The 21,938-nt window shown below is 46.3% G+C and overlaps 1 protein-coding gene across 1 annotated transcript; it reads left to right on the top strand.

Annotated features, from left to right (window-relative positions):
* Positions 1–573: 573 nt before the first annotated feature.
* GATA6 (GATA binding protein 6) lies at positions 574–21,581 on the top strand. Its single transcript, XM_005517218.3, has 7 exons — positions 574–684; positions 1,994–2,913; positions 6,287–6,453; positions 9,846–9,971; positions 11,294–11,381; positions 11,517–11,623; positions 19,935–21,581. Exons 2-7 carry the CDS (start codon positions 2,013–2,015, stop codon positions 20,100–20,102), a joined length of 1,557 nt encoding a protein of 518 aa, XP_005517275.3. The 5' UTR covers positions 574–684; positions 1,994–2,012; the 3' UTR covers positions 20,103–21,581.
* Positions 21,582–21,938: the final 357 nt, after the last annotated feature.

Raw genomic sequence — 21,938 nt, 5'->3', positions numbered from 1 at the left:
CACGGATAGCTCGGATTTTGACGAGCAAAACCTAGGGAGATTTGAGGGAGGGAAAAGTTCGCCTGGTTGCTTAGGGCGAAAGCCAGGCACACATACCCCCCCCGGGCCGCTGCCAGGGGACATTTGCTGACATGCCGGGAGGAGCGGAGAAAAAAAACCAAACAAAAACAACAAAAAAGACTCACAGAAGTTGAATATTCACCATAAAAAAAAAAAATTATCCGGGAAGGAGAGAAGAGTGTGTATTATTTCTGGGTTAAAATTAAAAAAAAAAAAAAAAAAAGAAAAAGAAAAAAGAAAAAAAAAAAAGAAAAGACTGGGGTATCTGGCACTGCCAGCCCTCTCTTCTGGTTCCTGCTCCCCGAGCAGGGGTCCGTCGCCCCTTCGCTGCGGGCGCCCCGAGGTGCCCCCACGCCCCCCTCCCCCGGGGTTGCGGCGGCCCGGCTGGCCCCGGGGCTGGCACCCCTGCGGAGCCCCGTGTTTGTTTAGGGCTGGCCGAGCCCAATCAGGGCCGGCTGCCTGCAGTTTTCCGGCAGGGCTGCGAGAGGCGCCTCCTCTCTCCTTTTTATACATGAGCCGCCGGCCGCCGCCGCTGGAGTCGCCGCCGCCACTCGCCCCCGCCGCACTGGATTTACCGCCCGCCGCGGCCCCGTTCCCCGGCCCCATGCGGGGCACCGGCATCAGGTTTGTCCCCTTTCTTTCCTTGCCTCTCCGCGGTTTCTCTAGCTCTTTCTCGGCCTTCTGCCGCTGCCTCTCCTCCCGCGGGCGCTCCGAGGGGAGCGCGGCGGCGGCTGTCCCTGGCCGGGGGAGCCCGAGGGAGACTGTGTGGGCAAACATCCGATGCCGGTGCCTGGAGCTCTTATCTGCCTGAGCCTTATCTCCCAGTTATCTCGCAGGAGGGAGAGACGTATTTGGTGCCTATCTGCGAGGGGGCTCTGGTGTGTGTGTGTGTCCTGTATTCTTATGCCTGTGGTTATCTGGAGAGCCCCGAGGTGGGCTGAGAACGGAGATCCTCGCCTTCTCTTGATGTCACTTCTCTGTGCTCCCTTTCGCTTTCCGCCCCTTCTCCTGAGGGCTGGGCACGGGGCTCTCTGTGTCTGTCTGTCCGGCCTTCCTCACGCTGGCAGCTCCGGATTGACACCGCTCAGCCCGGGACGGGTGTCACCCCTGCAAGGTGTGCTGGGGCTCGGGGCAGGCCCCCTGCCAGGGCTGTCCGCTGGAGCTGGCCCCTACGGCAGGCACATCCCTCCCGCCCTCGCCCAGTGTCCCGCCGCCGCCGCCGCGCAGACTTCGGGCCCGGCCCGTGCGCATCTCCGGTCTCCCGGGCGCCTTTCCCTCCTCCTCCTCCTCCTTTCCGTGACCTTGGGCTGGAAACAGGCAAACAAGCGAGGCGATGCGCGGAGGAGCTAACATCTCCCTCCGAAAAAGTAACCTTAAAGGGATCGCCTTACTAATTGTTTTCTCGATGGAACCGAGTCAAATGACTCATTCATTGAAATAATCATAACAACGACAGCAGCCAAGGAAGGGCAGAGACAGGGAAAAATGCCCCTTCGCTCCCCTCTGTCCCCACGCCCTTACGCCCACCTTTGCCCCGGCGTGCTTCATGTTCAAATCCGCAGCCCGGGATGCGAAGGGAGAGGGGAGCAGCCCTCCCGCGGTGCGGAAAGCGGGGCCGGAGCCGCAGCCCTGGCCCCGCGGGACTGGCGTCTCCCGGCCCGTCTTGACCTGGGCTGCCTGATCCCATTCCGCCGGGGCGAGGGACAACAGCGCCCAGGCGACATGACTGATTAAGCGCTCAGAGGGGTCAGATAAGCCCTGATGAATCTCATTACGGGAGGGAGACGGGCTGTCCTGTTTGCAAACTTTGTTTTTATTATTTCTCTCTCCCCCACTTCCCTGCTCTTTTGTGTCCTTCTTCCCCGCCCTGCCCTGCGGATCCCCCCCTCCACTCCTCCTCCTCCCCTCCTCGCCCTTCCCCATCCACACCCAGCGGCTAGAAGGGGACCTGGATGGCCGTGGCTGAAGGCGGCTGGTGCGCGGTGAAGCGGTGCGCTGCGGACTCCGGCGGTTCCTCCTGTCCCTTCGCGACCAGGGAGCCGCGCCCGTCTCCTCCTTCGCCCTCCTCCTCCTGCGGCTCCCAGGGTGAACGCGGCTGCTCCAAGACTCCTCGGCCGGAGACCGACGACAGCCACCGGCCGGCCCCGCCGCCGCCCCCGGCCGCCGAGGGCAGGTCGCTGCTCGCCCCCTACGTGCACTTCGGGACCCCCCACCCCTCCGGCCGTCCCAGCTGGGAGGACATCCTGCTCTTCGCGGACTTAGACCAAACCAGCAAGCTGATCTGGTCCAGCCGCGGCCCCAAGCTGAGCGCCCTCGGCGCCGAGCAGCCCGAGGAGATGTACCAGACCCTCGCCATCTCGGCCGCCCAGGGCCCCACGCCTTACGACGGATCTCCGGGCGGCTTCATGCACTCCACGCCCAGCTCGCCCGTCTACGTGCCCACGACCCGCGTGGGCTCCATGCTGCCCACGCTGCCCTACCTGCAGGGCAGCGGGGCGGCCCAGCCCAGCCACCCGGGCGGCGGCCACGCTGTCTGGTCCCAGCCGGCCGCGGAAAGCCCCTCGTACAGCAGCGGCGGGGGCTCCCACCCCTCGGGCCGCTTCCCCTACTCCCCGAGCCCGCCGGTGGCCAACGGGGCCTCCCGGGAGCCCGGCGCCTACAGCAACAGCCTGGGCGCTAGGGACCAGTACAGCCCCCTGGCCCGGCCGCTCAATGGCTCCTACCCGGGCCCTTACACATCCTACGTGGGGCCGCAGCTCGCTCCTGCCTGGCCCACGGCGCCCTTCGAGAACTCCATGCTGCACTGCCTCCAGGGCCGGGCCGCCCCCATCCCCGTCCGGGCACCCAGCGCAGGTAGGACCCTCGGGCGGGGCACAGGGCACAGGGCACGGAGGGTGGCCGCAAGCCGGGGCTGCCCGCTGGAGGGGCGGTGAGGGTGCCGGGGGGCGCGGGGGAGCGGCGGTAGGGCCGCCCCGGAGAGGGGTTCGCTGGCGAGGGACGGCCTCGGTGTCGGCGGCAGGACGGCGGTCCCGGGACCATGGCTGTTCTGGAGTGGAGGAAACTCGTTCGTGTTGGATTAGGGGGAAAAATACACCTCCAAATATCGGCGTTGTTTGGAGTATCGGGGTTACCAGCCCGAAGATCCCAAAACGAATTGCCCGGTGTAAACTTAATTTTTAATTTTTCCAAGTCAGTACATTCCTGTTTTCCCTAAATGCGGTCATCTGGACGCGAAACGGTGACAAATTCACTGCAAATTAATCGTTCTTGTATCGTAGAGGAAAATTGCAGCGGCTCATTTAACCCGTTTTGGATTATTTCAACTACAAAACACGGTTTCTTCGTTAAAAAGAAAAGCAGCAAAGCAAAGCCTCGTATATGAACGAGGAAACTTAAATTTGTAAGCTGCTGTAAAATACAGTACTTCCTTGTGGGGTTTTGCTTTAATTCCCGAGGTGTCCCATCCTTACTTTTTGTTTTAGCTAAAGGAATTTTCAGTGTAATTAAATCAATTGTAGAAGTGGAGTTTGAGCTGCGATGATTTAGTCAGAGATAAAAAGATTAACGATTATTGCAGTCTCTTCAGCTTTAGAATAAATTTATGTATATATAAATAGAGGTGCATAGAGAGGTGTGTGTGGCTATGTACGTATATTTATTTATATGTGTTATGCATATATATATTATGTATATATACATATTTATGTAAATATGCACACACATTTGATCATCATTCACTTTAAGCATAAACTACCCACCAGGTGCATGTATTTTATAGACACTGTGATTTTCTTTTTCAGTGCAGTGTTGCAGAAAAATTACCCCATGGATTTTCATCTTTCTGTAGGGCTGTACACATAATGCTCCTCCCGTTTCTCGGTGATACACTGTAGATTTAAGCATTTTAAGCCTCCCAATTGATGTTTACTATCATGACTGAGGGAAGAAAATCAGTTGTAGCAGTGGTAGGAGAAGCTGCATGTCAGGGTAACACGAAAAATATTTTGGTGTGAAACTGGGTGATGGGGGGAAAAAAATAAGTTGTGGAGGTTTTTTTGGTTGCTTTAATTTTTTTTTTTTATTTTTATTTTGTCGGGAGAGACGTAGGGTTGGAAAATCTCAGGGCAGGTAGAGGAGAGGGGTTAGTAAGAAGGAGCAGAGATGTGAAGGACCTGGGCGCTGGAGGAGGTTGGGGCAGGAGTGTCAAGGCAGCCGAGGAGCACAGCAGCTTCCCCTGCTCCAGGGGGGTCTCTCCTGCCCTTGTGCCCCCCTCTCACCAGTGCTGGGGGCCGGAGGGGTAGCGATTAGCCTTTCCATGAGAGAAAGGACGGGTGCCAGAGCAGCCGCATCGCGGTGTAACGCAGGGCAAAGCAGCCCGGAGCTCCTGGGCCAGGCGAGGTTTTTGCTCCTGCGAGGCAAAACGCGGCAGCAAAGCCGAAGCTACGCTCTGTACCGTTTCAAAATGGTAGGGAAATTGTAGCCGAAATACATATTTTTAGGGCTAAATATTAGACAGTTTGACCAAGCTTTCTTGACGTTACTCGTAGAGATGCTAAAACAGTATCTAAAATTAAAACGTCATTTTCTTGGGGATAAGTTTTTCCCCTTACTCACTCTGTAAGGGGAAAAAAAACATTAGAAAATGCCCCAGAAATATTGTCACGGCAGAATTTCTTTCTGCAGGCACGAAGGCAATGCTATAAAATAAATAGCTGAGACAAATTACTCTTTAAGTTCCAGCGTCCTTGACGCCCTAAGCATTTTTCTGCTTACAGTCCTCAATGGTGCTTTTAGTGCAAAGATTAATAAATCTTAGCGATGTGCTAAGAGCTAGGAGCTGACAACGTAAGTTGAACTATGCTCTCTGGACTCTGCCGTGTCCTCGTTCTTCTTTAGCGCCTAATAATTCGCAAACGAAGGGAGAAACGTATTTGGATGGGTGCGGGCCAAAAGGCCATTTCTTTCTCAGCTCAATGCCCGCCGTGTCACCGCAGCACCGCAGCCCAGGCTTCAAAGCTGCTCGACCTTTACGAGCTCTCCTTCTCTGTATAGAGAAACGTAAGAGAATAACCCAATGATAAATTTAGGCAGGTAGCCGAGGGAGGAAGAAAAAAAAAAGCAATGACGAAGCTCTGAGTCTGAAACATACATTCCCAGACTCGACTCGAAAGCTGCTGTAAAAATCCAAACATCTCCTTTTATTGTTTCTTCACAACGTGGCACAGTCTATGTAAAATAAGTTTTTATTCTCCCCTCCCCGAAATATGGAGAGGTGAATCAGAATGAGGATTCGCATGGGTGAAAGTATTAGGTTTTGTAGGTGGGTTCTCTCATTTTTCCTCATTTTTTTTCTTTCTCTCTTTTTATTTTTTTTTCCCCGTGCATTTAGACCTTTCTTTTTCCCCTCAGTGCTCAGTAACTATGAAAGCAGGAGGCACAATACCGCTTATTTTTCCATTTCCTCTGTTTCCTACAAACCAGCTCTAATTTGACCAAATAGCCGAGGTGAAAGCGACCGCTGCTCGTTTCTGCCTTGGGACAACCAGGGCCCTGAACGCTGCCTCTAAACTTGAAGCTCTGCTAATTGCGAGGCATTTAAAATAGGAGTTAGGGTAGAAAACTTCTTGCCAAGCTTCGACCCTGGGGAATACTGGGCAAAGCCACAGCTCCTTATATCCAGCTTCCAGGGTGTCTCTGGAACTGGCTATTCTGACAGCCACCTCACTCCCCACTCTGCTCCCCTCTAAAGGCAAGTGCACCTCCCTTTCCGTCCTGTGGGCACCACGGCGGGGGTCCCGTCCCTCGAGCGGACCCCAGCCGGATTTCCCAAGGGTGAAATCCCGACGGGAGTGCACGGCAGGCCGGGGCTGAGCCCTCCGGCGGGCCGGTGTCCGGGCGCGCCGGCTCTCTCCGGCTCCGAGAGCAGCCGCTGCACCGGGGCCGGCAGCGGGTCTGGCACATTAAAATAAATAGGAAAAAAAAAAACCAAACGAACAAACAAACAAACAACAAAAAATGGAAAAGAAATAACCCGGGATTTTGTAAAAAAATAAATCACCGCATGGCAGCCATCACTGCCGGGGAATTGCTTTTCTGCGGGCAGGCTGCTCGCTCGCCCGGGGCTTTCGGCGCGGCGGGGCCGGGGCCGCTCTGCGCGGGGCTACACCGGGCTCTGCGGCAGCCTGGGCAGTGCCCCACCGCCTGTCCCCTCTGCTCCTGCCCCCAGAGCTGCTGGAGGACCTGTCCGAGAGCCGGGAGTGCGTCAACTGCGGCTCCATCCAGACCCCGCTGTGGAGGAGGGACGGCACCGGAAACTACCTGTGCAACGCCTGTGGGCTCTACACCAAAATGAACGGCCTCAGCCGGCCTCTCATCAAACCCCAAAAGAGAGTGGTGAGTCCGGAGGGAGGGGAGGAGGGGGGCCAGAGGAGCTTTGCCCTAAGGAGCCCCAGTCAGCGCTAGCCAGGGAGAAATTTGGGGCAAGGATGGGGGAGGACAATCAGTATATTAGCCTGGTGATCCTCTTGGCTGCAAACCCGAAGTGGGGCTCCTGATCAGGTTTGCAGGCCAAACCAGTCACAATGAGGGGTGACAGGGCTGGCAGCCTTTCAGGAACTGCTTCAGACCCACTCCCAGGCTCTGAGCTGGCAAAATCTCTCTCTGTCCCCTTGTGAGCTGCATACCAGGTATGGGCCAGTCTGGCTTTTTTGAGCTATGAATCCCACCTTTGAGGGGGATTCAGTGGCTTGGAAGAAATTTCTGCTGGTGATGTTGGACATTTCCAACAGAAAGAAAAAAAAAAAAAAAGAAATCAAGGTTGGAAAATGTTTGTTCAGAGGGCTAGGAATTTCTCCAGACCTGCTTTGTTTGCTGAGAGCTCGATCCTTGGGAATGTAAGCAAGTTTTGTATATAATTCAAAGAAAACCAATTGTTTAAACAATGATAATAGCTTTTGTTTTGTTTTACTCCTAAGAAATGAGCGGCAATTTTTCTAAAAATATACTCCTAAAACTACGGGGGGAAATAAATAGTACAAACCAGAACCCCTGTTTATAACTCAGGCTGGCACTGAATAGGCAAGGAGAAAATTTAACAAGCTGGAACTGCACATTATGTTTAGCAAATCTGGGTGGAGGTCAGCAGACAGAAAGAATACGCTCTTCAGTAATGGCTGTTACAGAGCGAGCCACAATAAATCACACCACTATAATCCAAGCTGATGTTTGGACCCTTGTGTATGGAGACAGCGTATCAAACCCATCAGCCTTTCAAGCCCCTTTCAGTCATGCCAGCTGCTTTGCTCCATGTCTGTTTTCTTAGGGCTAAAACACCCAATGTTCTTTATTTCACAACTGTTTGAATTTAGTGCCCTTACGGGAACGAGGGAAAACAAGACCCAAACACACGATGATCAGAGCATCAGAGCAGACAGTAAGCGCTTGGGAACTGACTCACCTCTGCTTATAGATCTTTCTTTGAGCTGAAGAATTAATTTAACTTTTAGCCAGAGGTTTATTGCTGCCAGGTGCCTGTTTTTTCTAGCTGCTCGTCGGGTAAATTTCATGACACTACGTGTTATCTCATTAGTGGGGACAGATGCAGTGGAGGGGCCAGATCTGCCAATTGTCTCAAGCATCAGAGCCCAACTTGCTGTGGCACCCTGGCCCAAGGCAGATTTCAAGTAGCTAACACCAGGTTCTAGCATTTCTGTGTCCGTTTTTTTATTTTCTTTTTTTTTTTTTTCTTTTTTTTTCTTTTTTTTTTTTTTTTTTGTGGGGAGGCAAGGAGGGATCAGGATGAGAAGACTAAAGGAGAGTCAAACTACAGCCTGATTTCAGTCTGACACCTCAGTGAAATAACTCTGAAATAGCTCTGTGTAACAATCCCTACCGAGTACCCTGGCCATAACTATAAATCAACCGTGACTGTGTGTTCTTACACTTGGAAATATGTAGGTGAGAAGGGAAAATGTTTTGAAAACGCTAAACATGTTTAGATTGCCCCAAAGTTTCTGATAAAATTCCTGCATCAGAAAAGTTGTTTTAGCTTCAAAACATGCCAAAATTCCATGTCTGTTTAGATATGGGAATAAGCAAAAGCTATTGAAATAAAATGTATGAAGGTTTAGACCAGGCTGCATAGGAAAGAGAAAGATTTAACAGAGTGAAACAGCTGATAGCATTTCACTTGCAGAGAAAGAAAATGAAGAATATGTGTTATGACCAGCTTTCTTTTATTCCGTGTGATCACGTAAAACACGTAGTGAGTCGAGGTCGCAATTTGAGCGCTGTGTGCGTACATATTTAATAACTAGGTCAAAACTTCTGTTTTCATGATACTTGGATTTTTAAGATTAAAAATGGTATTTGTGTACTTCAGCCTATATAACACTTGGCTGGGTGGTTTGCTTTTTTTCTTTCCTGTACAATTAATAATGGATTACTGATTCAAGATTACAAAATTTGTATTTAATCTGGAGCTCTTTCTGAGCTGTGGTGTAAAACGACGGCGTACTGCTAAAGACACTCACACAGACAATATTCAAGAAACTCAGTTATTACTCTGGAATTTTCTTCATTCTCAAAACATTTTTATCGGTTTCCCCAGTGGCAGGCAGCCCTGTGGTATCAAAGGTGACCCAGTTATGTCTAACAACCCAGCAGTAAATGATTCAAGAGGGAGGGCATTGTACCCTTAAGTTAGTAATTTCAGTTATGGGCACTTTATAGTCAGAATAAGATTAATGCAATCCTCTAAAACTGACTTCTCCGTGTAAACTTGTTCAGCTGCCAGACACAGAGCTAGGCACAGATTTTTTTTTTTTGTATTTTTTTGACAATGCGATACTTTGAAAACGACTAGATTTATGATGTAGCTGGAATTCTTTACTTGTGATGAACGTAAAAGAGATCAGTTGTTACAGGGACTTTTATAACCCATTCACCTTCATTTCACATTTTTATGAGGACTGCCTTCACTTATGATATACAGCCTGTGGCCATAAAGCTCTGGGTTATATGGTTATTTCTGATACAGAGTTGCTTCATCTTGGCTCCAAACTCCACGGAAGAGTGTCATAAATGGCCTGTTTGCAGTGGGAACCTTGTTGTCACCCACCAGCTTTTCTGCTGGCCGAGGGAGGCTCTGCTCTGTAAAACACGCTCCCAAGGCATGTTTTTTTTTTTGTATGAAGAGAAAATGGGTGATGATAAAAAGATCTTTTTATGAAAGTAATGCTGTTGCATGTGTTACCCCTGGGATTCCCAGGAAAGTTTTCCCCAGGTGTGGTGCCACTGAGGGCAGGTGATTAATGTGGCTGGTTTTTCTGATGAGTCAGGAGTATCAGTGGCAGGATCAGAGCTGCCTCTTCACCCACCATACAGGGGAGAGGGCATTTAACTGGTTGGAGAGGCAGCACAGGAGTGATGTGCCTCCTCTTGATGGAGCTGTAGTGGAGATTATTCCTAGCTGTCCTGCTGGAAAAAGAACCAATGTCTGGTGGTCTGAAAAGACTTCTCCTGGTCACCAGCTCCCAAATGAGAATTTTGCCTCTGCTGTGACTGCCCAGGGTTGAAAGACATTGGGTACCTCTTCACACCAGCTTTCCACCCTCTGATAGGAGGATAATTTTGTTCTAATTCTGGGTTGCTGCTGACAGATACTATAAAGAAAAGCTCCTACCATCCCCGCCTTGTGCTAAAGGACTTTTTACGAACCATAAAGGCATAAATCATTCTCTCCTGGCCGCCTGCTTATACCTGTGTTTGCCTGTGCTTGCGTCCAGCCTTCGTCGCGGCGGATGGGCTTGTCCTGTGCCAATTGCCACACCACGACCACCACCCTGTGGCGCAGGAACGCCGAGGGCGAGCCCGTCTGCAACGCCTGCGGCCTCTACATGAAGCTCCATGGGGTGAGTGGCTGCTTCACCAAGGGACATCCCCTGCCAGCTCTGGTGCTGCTCTGGGGAAGGACTGGTCCCCAAAAAAGGGACGAGGGAAGTGCACAGAACAACAGAAAAATGTGCGACATTAGGAAGTGGTTGTACCATTTTAGCTTGTTATGCTTTTGACTAGTTATGTGCTTGCCACTGTAGCTCTCTCAACAGATTTGTATAAATAAACCACCTCTGGATGAGCAGCCATGGTGTTTTTGCCATGCTCCTTAGTTGTGTTTAAACCAGCTCCTTAGTGGAGAAAAAAATCACTAGACCTTGAATGAGACAGTTTTTCATGGACAGACATAGCTATGCCAGCAAAACTTTGAGTGTAATTCCAGCCATAGCTGTGCCAGAAAAACTTTAAATGCTCTTTCAGCCTTGTTGGGCAATAGAGTAAAAAATAAGCTCTCTCCTGGATGTGATGGAGCATGTTTTGGGTGAGACCCCCTGTGGATTGTGTTACAATCAAGCATAAGTGTTTGAAGAGCAAGGGCATTAAGAATGATTAAGATGTGGTCTAGGCTTCAATAAAATGTAAATTATGTCACAGGTTTAAATATTATAATGATAGAAAACACATGAATTGCCTTTTCTCAAATTTGTGTTAAAATCTATTTTAAGCCAGTGTTTTTGTAGAGTGATTATCATTGTGATGAGCACAAAGATGATTTTTGAGCACATAAAAATATAAATTTATCCCTCTAAATACAACTTTAGATACCATAAAGCTGTATTATGGGCAGAACTGGTTATAGGAACAAAATCTAAGTCAATTCTTCTACTCTAAAGCTTCTGTCCCAAGATGTTTCCTCATGATGATCTGGTTTGCATAGCTGGTCCACAGGATGATTTTTTTTTTTCTCATATACATTCTTTCTTTCCAGAATCAGGCACTGGAGATAATTCCTAACTGTCTAGAATAATAAATCAAGGATCTGATATACCCCATCCAATTTAATTTCTTATGGCTTATTGCCAAATGATGCTGGTTTTCCCTAATTCTGTGCTGTTTTCCTGTGCATTGATTGAGGGGTTGAAAAAGCTATCAAATTTGCATAGAGAAAAAAAAGTTTCTCTGCTTTCTTAATTCAGCTACAATTCCCCTTGAATCAAACTATTGTTTTGCCCAAATAAAATGCAAAAATTTTTTTAGAATTAGTACTGTGACACAGAAAAAAATTGACTTGCTACACAGACATTTGCAACATCACATCTGGTCTTGTACTGCGTTGTGATTTTTGATATTAGAGTACGTATGCAACTCTGTGATTGGTGTGGAAATTTAATTTTTTCAGGTTCCTCGGCCTCTTGCTATGAAAAAAGAAGGAATTCAGACGAGGAAGCGAAAACCTAAGAATATAAATAAATCAAAGGCATGCTCTGGTAAATATAAAATATAAGAAAGTGTAGCTGCATTAGTTTGTAGTAATTTTTGTTTTTTATTGGTTTGTTTTTTTTGTTTTTTTTGTTCTCTGTCTGGAAAATATTTCTTTTGAATACCAATTCCCAATTTTTCAGGTAACAGTACCACTGCAGTTCCTATGACTCCGACATCCACGTCTTCTACTAACTCAGATGACTGTAGCAAAACTGCTTCTCCCAGCGCACAGACCGCAGCCTCCGGGGTAAGTGTCTGTATCTGCAAGCAGGCTGATCACTGGGCAATGTTATCACAGCTTTTATCTTATCTAGCAGAACAATAATCTAAACAAACTTTCCAGTTCTGTTAGCTGATACTAGAACAAGATTTTCGGAGGATATTACCTATAGCTGTAAACAGAACGACAAGCTGAAGTACCTTGCAAACCTTCTTGATTAAGATCTGTATAATTTTTATGATTGTTAGCCACAGCTTAACCGCAGACATTTTGTTTTTAAATATTCCGGTTCTTTAATTTCAAAGGTTTTCTTTTGGACAGAAGACAATAAAACATGTTCAACTGATCCTTTCAAGAAAAAAAATGCCAAATATATGTACATATATATATATATACACACACATATTTTTATGCATTATCCCAACAGGTAAAACTCAGAAAAACATTATCCTGCTGTATGAATTGAATCATAAAGGCTTTTGTTTAAAACTAAAAGGTGTCAGTAAACGCTGATCCAAACCCAGCTGAAACCAGGCTGGAGCAGCCTGCTGATTGCAGGGCACAGGGGTTCAGCCCTCTGTCTGCAGAGGGTTCTTCAGGGGCCAGATGCTCAGCACCTGCCAGCACCAAGCTCCAGAGGAGCACCCGAGGAGCGCTGGTCATCCCCTGCTTTAATTTTGATCCTTATTTTACATCATGTACTCCAATCATCTCAAACTTCCTTCCTTCACTCAGCATGTGTGATAAATACTACTGCTAAAGTTGTGAAGCTTAATGTTTCTAACCCCTTGGCTGTACATATCCATATCCACACTAATTTCTCAGTGTTCCGTATCCCTTAATCTGCCACATAATTTCTTTGAGAAAATTTCCTAATGTGGCTTTCTTTAGTCCTTTATTAATGAAAAGAAGACATTGTTTATAATAGCTATTTTTTAGTATGTCTTGGTGTTCCCAACATCCAAATTCCTTTCAATAGTTTAATTTCAAATATACAAAGTTTCATTGTACAAGGGGAGGAAAACCCCATTTTTTAGCAAATGCGATTGTTTGTGGACTGACAGGGCCACCCAATTTCAGAGGCACTGGGTTTTGGATCCTGTGAGACGAGGATATTACTAAAAGGGCTTGTCTTTGACATGAGAAAACCCTGTCAATCCAGTAAAATAAACAGATCACGTCAAAAAAAGAGAAACACTAACTGAAAAGTGAACCGTTGCAGTTTTAGACTTCCCCCAGTGAACTACTCTGCACTGTTTTAGGCTCTCCTTTATATTTGCAAAGGAAAAAACATAGCCAAATTTTCCTTAAATTTTCCTTACACTGCCTTAAGCAGTGCCTGTGATCCTGAGTAATGTGGTGAGATTTTATGTAATGGATAGAAATGGAAGCGCAATCCCAGCCGAGACTGAGGCAGCACAGCCCTGTGCAGCTCGGGGAAGGAGAGGCCATATAGATGAGATCTCATTTCCACCGTGCTGCTGCCTTCTTGGCTGGCTAAAACCCGACTTCCTTTCTGCAGTATTTCTCCCTAGAAGGGCACATCAAACGTATTATTAATATCTTTATGCAATAATTTTTGTAGTACCATTTTTAATATGATTTTGCCAGATGGAGTTGTGTGGGTACCAGAGGAGAGTATTGTAGGCTCATGGATTGTGAGCTAAAAGACTCCTTGAGAGCTATTAGCAACTGAGAGCAACTCCCAGGAGGGACCCTGAGGCTGCTCTTAGTTACATGATGGCATCCCCAGTGACAGGACTTCAGTGCTCCCTGATTTTTCCATAGTAGATCAGACTGGGAGAGGACACCTGCACAACAGCTGGGAAAATCTGTCCCCTTATATCCAGCAGGCAGCATGGTAACATCTGCATAGCCATGATTTGATCAGATGTGCCTTGCATATGCAAAGCACTTGCAAATACCCCCTCCTGAAAAATTTCAATGAAAGGAAGTGATGGAGAGGGGCTGTGACATGCACTGAAGAGAGGAAGTTGCAGCAGCAACCACACATACGGGCATCCCTCTGACTCCTCTGTCCCAAATTATGTGAAGGGCCACTGATCTTCCACCCCTGTGCCCCAGACCCAGATGTATGGAAATGAAAAGAGGATTTGCGGGAGAGCAGTTGTCGGGATATGTTGCAGACACGGTCACATCCTTCTTTCAGGCTCCTAGCTTTGCCCAAGCATCTGTAATTAAAAGGGATGAGGACTTGGGAGACTGGAAGTTTAAAGAAGAAAGTGGTGGTGGTTAAGACTGGCTCCCGTTGTCCCAGATATAATCTGGGAACATGATCACTAGCTGCAAAGGATGCAAAATAATTTCTAAAGGGTCTAAATCCTATGGAAGGGACTGAGCGCTCATAAAGCCCATTTAAGGTGTTGTGAGTAGAGGGATGTCAGCATTTTTGAGCAAGCTAGCTTGTAACCTGATCACATGCTGAAGCAAAGATGCTCTACTAGACCTCTGTTTTCTTTGATTATTTTTTCTTTTTCCTTTTGAGTTGATCCATTGACAGATCAAAGGTTTTTAATTATTTCTAGAATAGGCAACGGCTTTGCACAGGGAGAATAAGCTTCTCCAGCTCATGTCAGGAAGGGAAAAAACAAACCCTCAGATGGATGAATCCAGGCTTTATGATCTTTTGTCACTTTTACAAGACTGTTGTTGATTCCTGACAGTGGTGTTGGTGATGTTGCCCAAAAACAAGCACCTGCTTGAATAACAAACCTGGCTCATTCCCCGTGCGTTATACAACGAGCATGGCAACTTGTTTTTGTTTTGCTCTGTTTTTGCTTCTTTAGCCTTTACTCTGTGAAAAGGGGGAAAATGCCAAATTGACATTAGGCAGAGAAATCTGATGACGTTTTAGAAACTGTTGTGTGAAATTCACAGCAATGTTGTTGCTAAATGAAACAGAGAAAACAAATTCCTCTGCTGGTACAAAAGCAATTTATTATGCCTTTAGTGGGAGGCTGCCAAAAAAGTTTCCAGTTATGTAGAAATCTAATGGAAATGAAATTCAGCAGAAATCTTGTCAGTAACATTCACTTTTCGCCCCACCTTTCTTTATCTCTTTAAAGTAAAATAAAGAAGGGAGGGCAGAAAAAGAGGAGGGCAGCAATTACTCTTGGCAATGTCTTTGAGACTATCCATTTCATGAAGGGAATCTTATATGATGCCAATTCTGAGACAAATTAGCAAGAACCTTAAATGTTGATTTTACGTTCGAGCTGAAGTTTAAACATTTAGGAGATACAATTAATGAATTGCTGTGGGGACAAAGTTGATTTCAAACATCCCAAAATGTAGAAGTGTTTGGATCGGAGCTATTTCGTTGTCCCATTGTAAAGGGGCTATTTGCCAAATTCACATCTGGATCTAGGATTTAGGCCTATTTCTGTTTTCCTAAGCAGTCTAAGTACTGGGTGTCCTGTGTTACTAATATGGAAAGGGTCCAGCTGCATGATATATGAAGTTGCCTTATGTCCCCATAAAAAGAAGATTTGAAGGTCTCAGTCAGCCTGTATCTGCATCTATACCTGTTCTCCCTTTGATGCTGCTGAAACTGTACAGGGAAAAGCTCCACCAAATAAATTGCTAAATGAAGGGCATGGTCTGCAGTCCAAACCCATCCATTCCCATGCAGGGACTCCAACAAGAATGATAACTAGAAGGACTTTATTCCCTTATTAGGATAAAGGCAGTATGAAACCTGCTGTAAAATCTGCTTTTTATGGCAGGACATGGAGGCTCTCTGAGCCACAACTGATGTCAGAAAAAGCTCAGCAGCACCAGGGGAACTCTTCTTTCAGAAGACTCTCCTGTCCTTTGCCTCCACTTCAGAGTTTTCTCAGAAAGGCCATAATCTTACACAGAAAATGTAGGAGGTAAAATTAGTGCTTACTTCCCTTGGAAGTTTATCTTCAGAAGTGGTTTAGGACTGGCTCTTCAGTTTTGTAGGGTGCGAAATGAGAGAGCTGACTGAGATGGCCTCGACATGGGGTGAACTCGCAGGAGAATGCAGTTCTAACTGTCTCCAAAATGCTGGACAAATGGGGCTGGATCAGATGAATGGATTCTCCTGCATTTGCTTTCTCTTTTTTTTCTGTCAGAAGATTAGTGAGCTGGTTAGAGGTGGTGTTGTTTGCACCTGTTTAGGCAGTAAATTCATAGGACATTCGTGCTGGATATGGGGAAATCAACCTCCACAGAGTATGTTCCAGAGTCTGGATGAGCTGGAGATTTAGCCTCTTAAAACAATATGCTAACCACCTGGATATTGGGAAGTTGAATGTCCAGGGGTCCTTCATATTATCTGATGATAATATTCCAGTTGTATGGAATAATTCTGTAGGCTCTGGGACAAGGCTCACCAGCATGGTTGGTAGGACATTCACCTGGAAAATGGGAACACAGTGCCTCAGTCCTGGTATGAGTAAATATTTATCTAAACCAGGTGGAATAAGATCAGCAGGAGCCATGAGGAACGTGGCAACCTAAAATACCAAAGAGTGTGGCAGACAGGGCAGTGTGCTGGGAGATCTGATATTCTAGAGTCTAGTTTGAATCTTTCTTGGTCTCCTACATCTTCTGCATCAGTCCTCACCCCTGGATAAAATGGGATGCTATTTTCTTCTCCCCACTCTATTTCATACACTGAGCCTTTTTGTTTTACACTGGGTCATTTTCTTTGCTCTGTGTATATGTATCCAAAAGAGAGCATTTAATTTTTATATCAAACAGAAGGAAGCAATCCAGCTTTTTCAGTGGGGAAATCCAGCTTTTTTGTTTCAGTGGGGAAAAGCAAGGAAAATATTTTTCTTCTATCCCAAAATTCTGTATGCATATGGACGCATACCTTTAGCTTGGTTTTGTTTTATTGCCAAAGCAATAAAGCCAGTTACTCATACAGCCCTTGACAGCAGTGGGTCATCAGTTTTCCAAGCCATGCTGGAAGTTGCCTCCCTTAGGAAATTAATGAAGTATTAACCACAGATTTATGTTGCTATAATACAAAGGAGAGATTAGAAGACATGTAAACTTACACGTCTGCAGTATAAACAAAAGGATCAATTGGACTAGCAAGAAATGACAACTTTGTGTACTAAGAGGGTCATTACATCAGTAAAAAGAGCCGTCATTTTGCAGTGCCAAGACTTGCTCTTTGGATTCCGGGGACTGACAGCGTTGGGAAAACACGCTCTTTGTGGGGATGGAAGTTATTACAGGGAGGCTGAGGCTGGAAAATTAAGGACTCCACCAGTTTGCCACAACACTTCATGTGTGAAAGAATCCTTTGCATGTGTATTTTAACTGACTGCAGATATTATTTAAGTGTTGCGAAAGTAAACTAGGAGGAAGAGAGAGGGAGTCTCAGCTGAGACTCAGCCTGTTGCTGACTTAGTGTAATGTCCAAAATTCACGGAGCATTTTGAACGTGTCAAGTGGATAGAGCAAAGGTCTATCTGATAGACCAAAGGTCTAGATCAAGGCCCTTTGCCACCCCCTGCAGCTGTCCTTGCCCAGCGCATTTCCCTCTTGGCTGCGGAGGTGCGGGGGAAGGCCAGAGGGGAAAGTGTCCATCAGCTCTCCCTGCTCTCTGTGGTGGGCAGATGGTGCAGGAAGGAGTGGGTGGAAGAAAACAGGAGTCTTTCAGCCAGAGCTACTGCTGCTGTTCCCTGAGTGCTGGCCAGTGCAGCCTGAGCAGCCTGGTTTTGACCTGGAGCAGTTCTAGTGAAGGTACATTCGCCTCTTCGGTGAGGACGGCAGGTTTGGGTGCGATGTGGTTGTCTCTGTGGCTCTGGCAGAGCCCTCCTGTGTACATGGTGGGCAGGTCCTCTACAGAAAGGACACCTCTGATACAAACAACCTTCCTGAGGGCTGACTAATGACGAGCTCCTTCTGGTTTGAGTAAAAAGAAGAACCTTTGCAGATACAAACACAGCCTCCATGTTTGTTTGGGAGGCAGGCTTTTCGCAGTGGGCTTTATTCATTTTTTTCCTCTGGAAGCTGACCTTCAGTTGATTATCTATGCTATTACCAGATTTCACCAATAAAAGTAAAGGCATTATCTTTTTATAGATAGAGCCAGTAGCTGTGAATTAGACCTCATTGACTTCATCAGCATTATTCAGCTTATTTATTTCAACCGAAGAAAGTCCTCTAATAACTAGGTGCAACTTCTGTCATCTTTCATCCCTTAAAGCTGGAACAGTAAGAGCAAAGGTAGGGAGGCTCAGGAACAGAACTGTGATTCCATCACGTCCCTTTCATGAGCTAAAGTTTGTTTTCCATGTCTCACTTTGGGAGCTGCCCAAGCTGCCTGGATTTGTCATGACATTACCGGGGTGGGGTTTCCAGGGCCGGCAGTCCTGCCCGGGTCCTGCCCGTCCTGGCTCAACAGAGCCAGGATCCGGCCTTGGACAGGCAGGGATGGGCAGTCTTCAAACAGGACGTGCCTCCATGTCCTCCCTTTCGGGGTGCCCGAGGGAGGGGTACCTGATAACCCCATATGGAAACTGTGGGTCCCTGCACCCCACCTTTACAGGGCTGAATCAGGAAAAGGTGAATTACACTTTCCAAGCCCGGAAAAAACAGGTACTGATAAGATATTTGCCTACCAGAACAGCAGTGGCAAATATGGGCAAATGGGAACCTTTCAAAGCAGCTCCTAGTATTTTTAGCTCAGGTTGAGCAAACACTGCTCAACAGTAATTTAAACCTTTCTTCCACTGTGGGGAGACTGAAGCTGTTAAAAATTATGTTTTTTGTGCTAACAGAAATCTGTTTGAGGTATTAGAAATAAAGGGAAGGCTTTGAAAAGCTAGGCTGATGCAAGATCAGGACTGTACACAAAGGTTAGCATGGGACTTGCCTTACTGAATTCTCCATGCAGTCACAGGGAAAGAGGATACAGAGATTTGTTGTCACTGATTGGCAACTGTATGTTCAAGGGAGTGATAAAACTTATTTCTTAGGTTTAGAGCTGTTTCAGCTGGTTTTGGGAGACAGATAGGGTTTTTTTTTTCCTTCCTTCCTTCTCTGCATTTCTGGGTAGTGACTAATAGAGAGGGATCAGGGTTGACGACTGGGTGGAAGAATAGTGGCGGTCAATCATTTTAATAAAAGGTTAAGAAAATATTGGAGCCCAGGTTATTTCAGACAAAAATGATTGCTAGCAGTATCTCTTTCAGAAGGTGAGGTTTTTCCCTGGGTTAAATGAAGCCTTGCTTTTCCTGTGTCAGAACTGCTAGCTTGGCACAGCTCCAGGAGAGCCAAGAGCTCTACTCTTGTAAAATGATTAAATATGTATACTTCATACTTAAACAGCAGGCAGGAAGCTTCTGCAGTCACAGTTTAGGATAGCCTTTTTCTTTCTTTTTTTTTTTTTTATTAAGGAATTTCATCCAAAGACTATCCATTAACAAGTAAATTAAGGTTCTAAAGTTGACATATCCAAGAGTTAATTTTGCATGAAGTCAGCTCTTAAACATTTCCTTTATCAGGTGAAAATGTTGCCCCTTCTCTGTCTGGCACTGCAAATTTTTCCTCTTTAGCGGATCTGCTCAGCCTCATGGAAAAAATGATTGTTCCTTTGTCTTTTTAACTCTCCATTTCTCTGTTAAAATAAATGGAGTGGTTCCAGTGTGGTTCAGAGGTTCATCTCTGTGCCTACCAGGGCTCCCCTGCTTGTTGTCTTGTGCAGGAAGCAGAACAAAAATGCTCCAGCTTCAAAGGCATAGTGTTTCTCCACTGGAGATTAGAAGAGCATCTCTTTAGTGGCCAGTCCTACAGGGATAAAGTGGTTTTGGCTGGCGTTTTGAAGGGTCAGGAATGATTTTAAGCATTTCAAGGGCTGAAGAGCCCAAAAAAAGCTGCTTTCCAGGAGGTGCTCTGTATCTGCTCTTGGAGAATTGGGATGTATTAGTCTTCTCCCATGGGGAGGAAAAACTAGAGCTGCCACCACTCCCAGGTTGCATTTTTAGTGTTGGCACCTGTGTCTCTTCAGTAGGGGGCAGTGGGACACATGCACATTTCCTTCTTCATCATGAACTGGTTTCCAGGTTTTCTGCACATCACATGGTTTCATTTCCACCTCTCCAAACACAGACATCACTCCCATCAGCAGGGCTGGGTGCCTGGGCTCATGCTGAGACATTTTTTTGTTTCAGGATTTCAAGGCACAGGGGCAAGCAGAGGGCAAACCTTGTTTTTGGGCAGAATTCCTGTGATGATGGTTGTGCTTCAGGCCTGCTGCCCTCTCACTCACAACCCAGTGTGTGCAAAGCTCACCTGCTCAATGAGTGTCTCTTTGCTCTCCCCCTCCCTGCAGGCGAGCTCGTCGGTGATGTCTGGCCCAGGAGAGAGCACCAGTCCCGAAAGCAGCAGCCTTAAGTATTCAGGTCAAGATGGGCTGTACACAGGAGTCAGCCTGACCTCCACAGCCGAAGTGACAGCATCTGTGAGACAGGATCCCTGGTGTGCCCTGGCTCTGGCGTGACCTGGTGAGAGGGAAGCTGGATCCTGGCAGCCCCCAGACATCTGCGCAGTTTCCTCTGTGGAGCGGTCGCAGTGGCAGTGAGAGTGCTGGCAAAGACCATTCCTCTGAAACAGTTTGTGAGCCTTGGTGGCAGAGGTGTTTCTCTACTTCCAAAAGTGGCTTTGCAGAAGCATCCAGTTCCTCATCTATGCAAGAAAAATGTATGGAAAGCAAATGACCACCGGGGATAGCTAATGCAGCCTCACACTCTCAAAAAACCCTTCAAACCCCTCCCACCAAAAAAAACCAAACAAACAAAAAAAACCCAAAAAAAAAACAAAAAAAAAAAGAAAAGAAAAAGAAAAAACAACAAGAAAAAAGAAGAGATAAACCCACACCTATTGATAGATTCCAGAAATACATCCTTGACTTACCCAGCAGTGCTGCCTTTCTCATTGTATAGTTGTTTTCACTCTCTCATCGCCTTTTCCCCTAAGAATTTGGTGGAAGTTGTCAGTGTTGGGGAGGGAGTAGCAAAGACTTTAATTACCAGAGATAGTGAGATACTTTTTAATGAGTGTCAGACGTGCTTACAGCTTGAGTTGACGCCGACTTCTCGCACCGAGCGTTTGATGTCTTCGCCCTGTCAGACCTCTCCTTCTGTGCTCTCCATCTTCAGCGTGCCTTGCTCTGCTCCTCAGAGCCCAGCAATGTCCCTGGAAGAAATCACAATGTTTGGTACAAGTCCCACAAGGTCCAGCTGGTTAAGGAGATTTTGGGATTGGTGTATTTTGGTTTAAAATATTTACTCACTTTTCAAGACTGCGATATAACTTTTAAAGTACACTGTGACTGAGATTTACGAAAGTCCGTATTTCCTGGCTGAACTGTATAGAGTCAGTCAAAATTTGTAAACAGGGTAGCAATCAGATATTTTTCTTCCATATATACAATAATTTTTTTAAAGAAGTGCAATTTGCGTTGCAGCAATCAGTGTTAAATCATTTGCATAAGATTTAACAACGGTTTTTATATGAATGAATGAATGTAAACATTTTAACTTAATGGTACGTAAATAATTTAAGAGAAAAACTGAACTAGGCATCCTTAGGCTTTTTAGAGCAACAAAAATGCATCCACTTTCTGTATTTCCAGTTTTTAAAGCAAGAGTTTCAAAGAACAAGCCTTCTCTCAGGAAAATTGCCCTAGCCATTTGCTCCGAAGTGTTGTACAAAAATGCAAATGCATCCCCAAGGGGTTTTTTTGCCATTGAATAAGTGTGTGGTGGAAAGAAACAAATTGCAATGAAATTTTACTACCTAACTGATACATATGTAAATACTACAGAAGATATCTAGGCATCTTGAAAATGTAGGATGCAATCTGTATAGTGTGACTGATGCATAGTTAGGTTGGTTTTCATTGTTTTTTTTTAAATGGGATGTCATTTGGAAAGTTGTTTCATCAGAGCTTTACAAATAAAAGGGTATCATTTTAGGAGTTGGGTTTTTTTGGTTTTGTTTTTTGTTTTTTTTTTCTGTATAGTGTGCCTTTTCCTTTATTTCCAACACAATTTTTAAGCTACATTAAAACCTATGGAAAAGTACCTGGTACAGGTTGCATTTCTGATGGCTGCAAGGAAGGTCTCCAGCTGAAGTTCCTGCTCTGTCTACCTAAGTCTGCACTGTGTGTTTTTTCTGCAACCCCCTTCACTATACCTTCTGATGATCTGTAAAACCAGGGCTTCCACCTACCAGCACAGGCTCCTCATGGGCACACGTGAGGTTTTTGTGATGAAAGTCTGGGGAACTGAGCTCATGCTCTGTGAGGACTATCATTGTTTTGCTTGCCCTTTAC

This window comes from Pseudopodoces humilis, chromosome 1 (genome assembly GCF_049639895.1).
Source record: "Pseudopodoces humilis isolate 2021_Gansu_Grassland_sample_001 chromosome 1, ASM4963989v1, whole genome shotgun sequence".
Lineage (NCBI taxonomy): Eukaryota > Metazoa > Chordata > Aves > Passeriformes > Paridae > Pseudopodoces > Pseudopodoces humilis.
Note: the sequence above shows the minus strand (reverse complement) of the source record. Positions and strands in the feature narration are given on the sequence as shown.